Source organism: Cajanus cajan, chromosome 1, assembly GCF_000230855.2.
Source record: "Cajanus cajan strain Asha chromosome 1, NIPB_CcT2T_4, whole genome shotgun sequence".
In the NCBI taxonomy this organism is placed as follows: domain Eukaryota; kingdom Viridiplantae; phylum Streptophyta; class Magnoliopsida; order Fabales; family Fabaceae; genus Cajanus; species Cajanus cajan.
In genome coordinates, this window is record NC_138517.1 from 24,604,174 (window position 1) to 24,616,477 (window position 12,304).

General features: G+C 29.3%; 1 protein-coding gene across 1 annotated transcript; it reads right to left on the minus strand.

The window, feature by feature from the left end:
* Positions 1-1,091: 1,091 nt before the first annotated feature.
* LOC109817368 (uncharacterized) lies at positions 1,092-3,601 on the minus strand. The gene is made up of 2 exons (XM_020382601.3): positions 3,195-3,601; positions 1,092-1,746 (listed from the first exon to the last, which is right to left on the minus strand). The coding sequence occupies exons 1-2, from the start codon at positions 3,516-3,518 to the stop codon at positions 1,276-1,278; spliced, it is 795 nt and encodes a 264-aa protein (XP_020238190.1). The 5' UTR covers positions 3,519-3,601; the 3' UTR covers positions 1,092-1,275.
* Between the last annotated feature and the right edge of the window lie 8,703 nt (positions 3,602-12,304).

A 12,304-nucleotide genomic window follows, 5' to 3' on the forward strand; every position in this document is an offset into this window, starting at 1 on the left:
CACCAATAACATATCTGAAAGTGACAAATTAAGACGACTATGCAATATCAACTGGATTTAATGTGATATTTTTGCTAACAGGAACACCAATAAGTAGATTTTATGTAATAATGTTTGATAAATTTCTTAATAAAATTTGAATATAATGACTAAAATAAGATTTTTTGAAATTACAAGGACTAAAAATAATTTTAAATTTGAGGGACTAAAAATATATTTAAACCTAAAAAAAATTATGATTTTTTTGTAAGATTATTTTCTTTCATCATAGTTGTATCTTTGTCACTCTTATGTTAGTTTTTTTGAACTCTAAATTTAAATATAATAATAATAATAATATAACAAATTATTTTTTATAATGAAAATTTAAAAAAAAACTAACATACATATATAAAAATAGATTTATTAACTTATTCAGAATTAAGTTTATTATTCAAAATGGAGTTATTAATGTAAAATAGACTTTTAATTAGACTAATAGATCATGTTAGACTTTTAAAAATTGTCAAATCATTCCTATAAAAACAAATTTATAATAAATAATAGATCAGACTTAATTTTAATTTTATAGAATAAACTTGACCTAAATCCTAAATTTATATATTTAAAATTTGACTTGACCTAACTTATTCCTATTCCTAACTAGATGCGGTGATTAATTTTCGTTGAAAGTTTTAAACATACACAAGATGAATATTTTCTTCTTAATATAATTTATTTTATATTCAAAATTAAAACTTAAACTCTAAGCAACTTGATTGAGAAACTCAATCTACTACTCTTCGATTTTATTTCGATATGACCATATGAGGTAAGAATTAATAAAATGCGTGATTAGTGATATATCCTTACTATCAACTATTTAGAAATCCACAATTTTGCATTTGAAGATTTTCTCTTTAAACCTTTCGATACATACTCTGCATTATAAATACAACCCGAGAGTATACGAGTAACTGACTCTGATAAGCATAGGTTTTTGGAGTCTAATTTTCCTTTACTTTGTATAGTACTTAACTTCTACAAGTATCTATTCGGTGAAAATGAGTTATATTCTTTAATAGATAAAATAATAATAATAATGCAGTCAATTCTAAAGGCTCCAAATGACATTTTTTTCTTTCTTTCTTCAGTAGCTGCACTGCAAATAATCAACCAAAATTACAACATTTGTTTCACTTATCACCCAAATTTTGATTTTGGAGAGTTGCAGTTCCAATAAACAGAATCTAGCACGCTTATAACTCAAGTATAATTAGTTGTTTCTTGAAAGATTCAGAAGACAAATGGGATGACAGCTTTAACATGCTTAGGGAAATCTTCAAACTTAGAAAGATACCATTTCCTAGTTACATAACTCCTACCTAGCAAGTACAAAGTAGTGCCTACAGTGAAAGAGAATGCATAAAGCGTCTGAGAAATGAAGGAGACCCCATAAAACACCATAATCTCAAAAAGGTAGTGGGGGCATATCACAAGCTCAAACAAGCCACCCTTTGGAATCTTGTACTCCTTTTCACCCTCTCCTCTTAATTTGGATAGAAGGTAGTGGTGGTACAAGTTTCCAATGATGCCAACCACAAACAACGCAATGCCAGGATACAGAAGATTGATTGGTGGTTCTGGAAGCCCTTGTGTTAGGTGCTGAGCATAGATCATAGTTGCAGTTGATAGGAAATAACTCAGAGTGATGGGGATTGCAGAGTCAAGAAGCATCTCACCACTATATTTGTGAATAAACAGAACCTACACAATATAGAAAATATAACATTCTTAAAACCAATAAAAGAACAAGAAAAGACACTATCGTTTGCTTTGTGTTGAATAAAGAAGTATTTGATAAAACCCTGGTAACAGAAGTACTAATTTCTGAAAGTTCTATAACTAAACAGCAGTAAGACTGATTCTAAAAATAAATGAGACATTAAATTAGAAAAGTAGAAAATAAAAACGCATAATTGTAATTCAAATTCAAATTTTCTCCTGAAATTAGTGTCATTTAGATTTAATTTGCAGATTGCATCACGGTGATGTGACCTCAATTTCTGTTGTGGCAGCCTCTACAACACTACCGAGCCATGATTGTGGACTGCATCAGACCACAAGAACCGCAACACAATCATTTACCATACCATAATTTGAAACCCATTTGCATCCTATGCAACATATGAATCAATAAAAGTGAGTGTGTTAGAGTGTTTGAGAGTGTCACTCCTCTTATTCCCAACAATTTTGAACAAACAGAACCTACACAATTGAGTATAAACTGCCTTCAAAATTGTGCAGCTAGAAACTCTAAGCCCAGGTATCAGAAAGAAAAAGAAAAGGCAGAACTATTTCGGCACTGAGAAAACAAAAACACACCATCATTTCCAGTCAAACACTGAACCATTATTCTCTGCCAAGGTTTTGAAAAAATGGTTTGCAACCGTGATTTTGGTTGCAATGAGTCTGTTTAAATACAAGTTAGAAATGTTTTTTAGAATTTTTCTACCGAAAATAAAGAATATTTTTTAGTAGAAAATTCTTTAAAATACTTCTAAATTTATATCTAAACAGACTCGATGTCAAGGTTTTGGGTTATATGCAACCACAATAGTTGTAGTTACAGTGGCCGTGATTACCCCCAGTGTCAAGACTCAAGAATCGCAACAAACTCATGCAATTTTTTTCATTTGATTTTGTAAGAAAGACTAATCCGTGGACATACAAAGATCAATTTGAGACACCAACCTCTCCTAACATGTGTGTTTCCTCACACACAAACATGAAGATCGAACACCCACTTACATACTTAAGAGGCATAGTTATCTGCTAAGTGCTAACTACACTACACCTTGTTCATTGCTATCAAGTATGTGATAAAACCTCCTACACGCTACTATACTCCAAGGATTTCAATCACGATTCTGGCTTTATAACGATCTTCGATATCGTAAAAAACAACATACAAATGCAACTGATATAACCACAATTGCCATCCTGCAAACCCCAAAAACCTTGCAGTTGTGCAGACCAATTTTTAATGTCTCCCTAAATTCCACAATTCATCATCCTAACAAAATACCCAGATGAATTATAAAACGAATGGGATCTTAAGGTGAAAAAATATTACAAAAAAGAAGAAGAAAAAAAAACAATTTTGTCCTAAAGGGCATCTTTGGTAGTAGTGTGAGAAAGCAAGTGGAAGTTACCTCAAAGACCCTCTTGAAGAAATGGAAGGTAACAGAAGCTTGAAGAATAGTGGATCTAACCCCTTCATGAGGAAAGATCCAGAAAGACGCAAAGCCAGCAAGAAAAGCAGGAGTGTACAAGAGAAGCATTCCAGTTTTACTTGACAACTTGATCTGCCTCTGTGCAGTGGAGTTAGCATTCCAAAACTTTGAATAGTTCAAGTGCTTCCCTCTTATTTCGGAGAGGCCAGAGTTCGCCAGTGACACGAAGCTTATCACTGACATGCCCGAAACAACCAGAGACTCTGGCGGTGGGAAAATGAAGTTCATCAACATAGACACCATCGTTGTGACTTATGTTTGTGTTTGTGTGTGTGTGCGTATCTCTGTTTTCTCTCGGACCTAGCTAAAGATCAAGCTTGGTGTTGTTACGATAATATAGCCGCATATTTTGTTCAAGATAGGAATAGTGGGGTCCACGCACAGGGGTTTCTGGAATGTAAATAATAGTAATTAACTCGTAACCAAATTGGGGAGTCAAAGTGAATAAAGTGAAGAGTAGTTATCACCGTCCTGCGAGAAGAGCAATCTACATCCGAGTGCGTACTCAATCCACTTTAATTAACAAATATGGTTAAATTTTACTTTAGCCTCCGCATGCGAAATATTTTTATTTTTAGTTTTGAAATCTTAAATTAAAAGTTTTAATTTTCTATGTTTCATAGGTTTTACAAGAAAATAAATATTTTTATAAACATAATTTGTTAAAAATCATTTTTATCACATTTTTTTTCACAAAAAATATTTTTATGAGAAAGATGAGAATTCAACTTTTTTAAATTAGAAGAAAGTTTTAGATATATACAAAAGATAGTATTACCCCTTTTCAAAACAGAAAAAGAAATCCAACTTTTTTTTTCTTTCTCCATCTATATTGTCTCTCTCATTCTCTCTCCCTTCCTTTCTCCCTCTCTCTCCTTATATTTTTCTTTCTTTCTCTCTCTCTTACTCCCCTTTCTTCCTTCTCCTTCCCTCTCCTTCTCTCCCCTCTCATATTTATTGTTTTTTTCTCTTATTTCTTAAACTTATCAATTTTAATAATATTATTAAAATAAAATATTTTATTTGTACAATTTAATGATATTTGATAACATTTTATTTATTTATTTGACTAAAATAAAAGAATATATTTCTATATTTTTTATTTATCATGTAGTATTTTTCGTTATTTATTTCTTTTTGTAGAATTCTGTATTCAAATAATTTTAACTATAAATTTTTTAACTTTTTAAAATAATTTAATGTCATATTTATAATAAGATTTGAGTAAATAAATATATCTAATAAAATTATTTTAATAAAAGATATTATCGTAAGAAATATTTATATACCCAAAAATGTATATTTTTATAACCAAATGTGACAATCTTTAATTCCTGAAAATTCTGTATGAATGTTCTTAAGAACATTTAAAAGTATCCAAATAGATTTTAACTATTTATAAGATTCATGATTATAATTACCAAAAAATCATGATTCCTAGAAATAAAATAACTTCTACCTTACCAAATGTTCCGTAAATTCACTTTTAGTATTTTAGCTTCATAACCTTGTAATTTTGGATTTTAAATTTTTTTATTATAAATTTGATATTTTTAAAATTAGTTAACGTTGATTCACCGTTAATATATTATTTAAAATTAAACGAAAAAATATTGATGAGTGAGAGTCATACTAAGTTAGTCACATAAATAAATTTTAAAAAATAAATTTATTTTAGCAAATTAAAAATTTTAATTGAAATATAAAAAAAAACATAACATATTTGTATAGTAAAAAGAAATATTGTTTCTTACATGGAAGTTAATGTGATTAAGTAGTTGTACTTCCAATGACAACTCATTCAAGTTGAGAATCAAACATCAATCCTTGATTAAGGAAGAGAGATGTTGAACCATTTATGTTAACAAGATTTGGTGATGTGTATGTATGTATGTATCTATCTATATATATATATACTTACTCCATTCAATAATTCATATTTTATATTAATTTTTTTAGTAATCCAACCATTAAACTAAAAGTTCTTAATGCATCAATCATCTCTTGAATTTTTTTTTAAAAAAAATTCATACTATTTGATATCTTTTTCATTAATTCAAATTGATGGATAATTATAAAAATATTTTATACGTTGATTTGAATTAATGAAACAAGATGTCAAATAGTTTTAAATTTTTTTTAAAAATTTACACACTTAGGGGGTGTATTGGTTTAGGATTTCATAGGATTTTAAAAGGCTTTTTTGAGTAAAAAAAACCCATTAGTATTCAATCAGAATTTTATGTCACTTAAAAACAATTCAGTGGTATTCAATATGGATTTTCAAGATTTTTTAAAGAATCCATTAAAATCCATTGGTATTCATTTGAGATTTTTTACAACTTAAAAATAATTCATTGGTATTTAAAATATAAGGATTTTAAAGGATTGTTGTGTTAGAGGGATTTTGAAGGACTTTCTAGTGTTATCTATAAATACCAAATTCATAAAACAATCTCATCCAAACCCATCAGATTTTGGGGGATTGTCTGAAGTGACTTTTCAAGTGCTTCAAGAATTTTAAAGCGAGTTTTTCATCTTTTTTTTTCTATGCTCCTATCTTCTCCATTTTTTTCTGCTAATAATATTGTACTACTTTTCATTGCTCATATATAATATTATAGTATTATTCCCATTCCATTTCCTTATTTTGTGAAACTCTGATATGTAAATGACAGTGTCATTGACTTGCTCTATTTTTCTCTTTGTTCTCTTTAATTGACTTGCTCTGTTTTATTCTATTTAGTTTAATTCATTCCTTTATATAACACAAAAAAAAATGTTTGAAATTTCAAATTTGAAGTGGTAATTTTTTTTATAACACACATCAAGAAAAAGGGAAAGGTGAAAGATGAAATTGATATCATGATCTCTACAATATATATATATTTGAGTTAGGGTTTCTGTGAATAGAATGAGATGAAAATATATCTTAGTTGGGAGAAGAACCCTCTCTGCATAAAAACTGCGATTTCTCTCCTTCTTTTGAGTTTATTACTCTTATCTCTGCTCCTTTTATGACTTAACAATTATTTTATTTTTTTTACTATGAATTTTTCTTTTAATTTTTTTATTATATATTTTAAAAAAGTAAATTAACATAAGACATTGCAGTATCTAATTTTTTAAGGTTTAGGATTTATTCCTCCATTAACTTATTTTAAAAAAAATATTGTTAAAATATTTGTTAGAATAATTTATATTTATAAATATTGTTAAAAAATTATCATATAATATATAACTAAAATACTAATATATATATATATATATATATATATATATATATTCTCTGTATCTAAATACTTCCTTTTATATAAAAAAATTATATATCTAAATATTTTCTCAGTATCGAATATACTAATTTTTTAATATAAAAAATTATCTTATGTTTCTATATTTTCGTTTTTACATGTTTTTTTATAATGGCTGAGGTATTTGATCCATTTAGATAGCCAAGATATATTCGATCTTGTATGATTGATGTGCTTCTAAAAATAATAAATAATTTTATTGATTTTGTCTCTTATCCATGATTATTTCTATAACTAGTTTACGACATATATTGTTTTAGTAATTAAAATGAGATATTCACAAGGAAATAATAAAGGAAAAGGAAAGAGAAAGAAAACTATGAAGCTTGGACCAAGGAGGATTTCGATGAATTGTTACAACTGATAGTGGATGCTATAAAAAGTGGACTACATGATGCTAATGGATCAATTAACAAACTAAATGTGGAGAGAATCATCCTTCCTCGTCTTAGTGCTAAAATTAAATTCCCTAAAATGTATAATCATTACTTGAGTCGAATGAAGTGGTTAAAGAAATATGTCAACACTTATGCGCAACAACTCTAGCTTTGGGTGGGATCCAATTACAAAGACATTCACCGCTAGTGATGAAGTATGGAAAGAGTACTTAAAGGTGAGATTACTTCGTAATCTTTTGAATATATTAATAGTTTACAAGTTTAGTGCATTATATTATTTTCAATATATTAATAAATGTATTTTTTTTTCTAATCTCACGCAAGTCACAAAAATCTTTAAGAAAAAAGTATGGTTGATTATATGAGGATTTGAAGATTGTTGTTGGGGGTAAAACCGCTATAGTGGGCACACTTCCATGTCACTAGACCCTAATGATACTGATGCTACAACTTTTGGAAAAGAAAATGTTGATTTTGGGATGGAAAACTTTTCATATGATCTTAACAATGATGTATTCATAACACCAGATCACTATGAACCACCTTACTAGCCTCCATCACCTCACCCAAGCATCTCACCACCACAACCCCCTTTAAGTTCAAAGGTTCCCACTAAAAAACCAATTAATCGTAAGTGGAGTAGGTTGATAAGTGTTGTGATTTCATTAAGTTTATGGCCTAGTTTGCAACACTTATATCAATTTTCCTTGCTTTAGACTTTGTTTTTAACTCAAAACATATCTAAATTGTTAGGTGATCACATTTTGTTTTTGAATCATGTTTTTAGGTAACTTACAAGTATTTGGTTATTGTTTTGTAGTTTAGGAGAAAGCTAGGAAAGAAGGAAGGAAGTCAAGCACAAAGTCGTGAATTTGAAGTTGAAGGAATTTTTGGTTTAAGTCCCCAAGCCAAGCCCCAGATCCACGCTTAGTCTTAGCATGGCAGAGAATCCCTGGAACAGAATTTTGAGTCCCACACTGAGCGTGGAATTGAGGCTTAGCGTGGCAGTCCCAAAACCTCATTTCTCTCTAGACCTATCCTCAAGCTTAGCGTGGCATCTCACGCTTAGCGTGGATTGTGCTGACATGTCATTATTCACATAAGACAAAAGTTTTTATGACCTAAAAGTGGGATTTTCGAGGAGAGAAGCAAGGAGGATCATTCTTGGAGTGTGTGTGGTGGCTGGAGAGCTCTGGAACCTTCAAGATCAAGCTTCTTCCTTTCTTCATCATTTGTAGAGTTCTACATGTCTATGTGTAGCTAAACTCACCCTTGTTGGGGTTTGATGTAACTAAACCCATTCTCATGTGTAAACTCTAAGCTAAATCTAAGTTGTTATTCAGTTTTATTGCTCTTTTTCTGTGCATAATGCTTGTTATGGCTTGATCACCCTTAACTTGAACTTAAGGTTTTTAAGAGATTGAGAAATGATTTTAAACCTTTGACTTGAAATAGAGCAACTAATGGTGCTTATTGCTAGAGATAGAGTAAATACCATTGGTCTTTCTTAAGCTCTTGTTTTTAAAGCTGGTTTTTTGGTTAAACTATACAAGAGATTGATAGTTTAAGCTAGCAACTTAGATGCCAACTTGTAATAGATTAGGGTTGGTTACTTTTGAGAGTGATTGATAAATTCTGAATAATAACTATTGTGAACTTAGTGATAAACATGAGAGGAAGGTTTAGTGAAGTCAAACCCCAACAATTTATAAATATTGCATTAGAATCAAGTTTTGCACTCTAAGTGTTTACCAAAATACCAAAAAGAATTGTTATTGCTTGTTTACATTATTTACTGCAGCAAATCAAACTCTTATTGCTTTTCGGTAGCTTAGTTAGTATAACAAGTGTAATTGCAAAGTGTTGCGCAAGTCCCTTGGGAGACGATACTCATACTTTCATTGAACTACTTATACGATTTGGTACACTTGCCAAACAACATAACAAGGTCCGAGTATGGAATGAGTTCTAACTCATTTGGGAACAATAGTCAAGCTAAAGTTCTAGAAAATCTATCGTTGGCATTGAGACTATAGCTGCCAATTTTGAAAAAATGTCTAACTTGTTGGAGAAAAGAGAAAGATACCAAGAGGCAAAGGGAAATATTTGGAGTGCCATAAAAGAGATCCCAAATTTTGATAATCGAACTCATTACATGGCGGCTAATTTGCTCGATACTAATGCAAAGAAAGAATTTTTCTTGATGCTGTCAATGGAAGAGCGTTCAGATTGGGCAAAGTACATGCTAGGATGAACAATATTGTTTTGATGTTATTTTGGTTGCACTTGATTTGAGTATTTTCTTTATAATTTGGTTGTGTATGAACACATGTTGGATTTGTTAAACTATATTGTTTTGGTGTTATTTTGGTTGCATTTGATTGAAGTGTTTGCTTTATATTTTGGTTGTGTATGAACACATTTTGAATGGTGGAATTATATTGTTTTTGTGTAATTTTGGTCGTACTTGATTGAAATATTTTAACATGTTTTATTTTTTTATTATATTATTATTTTTAGTTATATTGTTTTATATAGGCACAATGTCACATTTGAGCATGTATGAAGGTAGTGACATTATAGAGAATGTAGGTGAATGCTATTTAAGAGGATAGGATATTATAGAGAATTATTATTATTATTATTTATCTATACATTGTTGTTTATTGTTATTTTTGTCTTTGACTCTTTTTAAATTTGAATATATGAAAAAAAATTTGAAATCTTATCATATGTCAAAAATCCATGAAAATTCTTCAAAATCCACAAAATCCCATATAATCCATTAAAATCTTGATTTAAAAGTCTTGCAGAATCCATTAAAATCTTGATTTAAAGTCTTGTAAAATCCTGCAAAGTCTTAAAAGTCATGAAAATCTTACAAAGTCTTTTAAAATTTGCAAGATTTTTTTTAATTAAAAAAGTCCTTTAAAATTCTAATACAACACACCCCCCTTAATCTATTCATTAAGAACTTTTAATTGAATGGTTGAATTATTGAAATTTGATGTAGAATATGAGTTATTTAGTAGAGTAAGTGTATATATACTTATTCTTGGAGTAAGTGAACCCCTCCTCTCTCTCTCTCTCTCTCTATATATATATATATATATATATATATATATATATATATATATATATATATATGTATATGTATAAGGGATTAACTAACTCCGATATAACTTCTACTAATTATTACACAACTTAATAATTTTATATTAAATGTAAATTTTTCAAAAATTACCATTAGATTGAATGTTCCTTATTCATAGTTCATATACACAAAACTTTAAAGATGATTTAATACTTCATCCATATAGAACAAAATTGATGTAATTTATACATTTCAAAATAATCTAAAATATGAATATTTTGATTACCTTCAAATTGTTGTTCAATTTTAACACAATTTGACACAAACATACAACATGATATAAAGTTATAATTCAACAGTTGAATCGACAAAATTCATATTTAATATAAGAGAAAATTACGTTACCTTCTCCTAAGAGATAAGAGCATTACACTCCCCTCCTTTTTAATGTTAAAATATACAATTTAGTCCATTTAATTTAACATCGTTAGTGTAAATTACATTCCTCTCCTGGAGAGATATAAGTATTACACTATCCATTTTTCATATGTTAAAATATAAAATAAATTACACTTTTATCACTTAAAGTTTCAAGTATTATATTATCACTTTCTTATTATATTAACTTAACATCGTTAAATAATTATTGTTATAAGGTTTAAAAAAATACTTTTAATTTAATTATTTATAAAAAAATTATACTTATAATTTAATTATTTTTAAAAAATATAATTTTAATCTCACGCGCTTACACACGCACGTACACATATAACACTTTTTTATAGGTATTCCTTAATGTTGAATAGGGAGAATGTCTAGTAGAATCATACATAATTGGTTCCCAAGACTCCTCATCAGTTGTGCGGTCTTCCTCTAGATGTTCCATCTTTGTGGCTTCCTCAGAGTTGACACTCATGCTATCAACATCATCAATAGAAAGTACAGTAGATGCAAATGCTTCTAGTTTTTTGGGATCTGGTTACACCAATGAGGTATCTATATTTAATGGAATGGCCTCCAATTCAAACACTTCAAGTGGCAATTGTACATTGTCATTGTTAAAATGTGATACAAACTTCTAGAATAAGCTAGATTATTATAGAAAATACATAGATGTATACTAGTAAGTACTAGTTGATACAAACTCTAGAATTATGTAGATAATTACATATAGATAGAAAACTCTAGAATAGATATTTCTAGAGTTTTCTACATAAAACATGAATGATGTGTTGAGGCCTATAAATAGGTCATGTACTCAACATTTGTAACAAGCAATTAGTAAGTCATTTCTACTACTCAAATCTATTCTAACTATTCCTCTAAACTAGTTTTACCTCTCAACTAAGCCTATCATTATAAATTTGCCTCCCTATTCTTTCTACCAATCGAATAAGCTTTTACTATTTGATAATTCATAAACTAACAGTCATCAGCCAAGCCTATAGTCTTTGGGATAGATTGTGAGACTTCTTCAACAGTAGTAGCTGGGTCAGTAGGTGCTGCATCTTAGACTATGGGAGTGTTAGCATGCTAGCGTTTGTTCAACACTTATCGGTATATGTTGGTTGAAGACTCTCGTCCTTGTTAGATGGTCCTTATTGAGCCGAAGACCAAAGCTTATGACCAACAAAAATAAATGAGTTTATTGTGGTGGTGAGGTTCTCGTAGAGAGACGCAGTGCTTTCTCAAGCATTTTGGGTTTTTTAGTGGTTAAATCATCTTTTTTATTTTTTGCTCTTTTTGCTTTAATTCAAACAAAGGCTTGGCACGCTTGAAGAGCATATGCTCTTCTTTTTTAGTCTGAGGCTGGGCGAGTCCTTGTATCAAATGTCTCTTCCTAGACTATTAGGGTTTAGACACTTCAAGTTTTTGGATATTTATGCTTTTTTTTCTTACAAGCAGCAATAATTTAATAACACCATAATAAAATGTGAAAAATAAATAAAAACTATATTATAAAATTTAAAAATAATAAACCTAATTTATCTTTTAAGAAGGGTCATTTCATATTTATTTGAATCTTTACTATTCTTCAAGGTCCATTGATAATTCAAATTTCGGATCAGTTGCCAACTTAATAGCTATTACTCTTGTCCCAAAATGAAAGAGTTATATCAGGTATTCATGATATGTAACAACAGACCTTAATTGTTGTTCTTCTTGACCTAAATAGACAGCATGCAATTCCAGGCTGATATGACTCACATTGGTGAATATATGTTT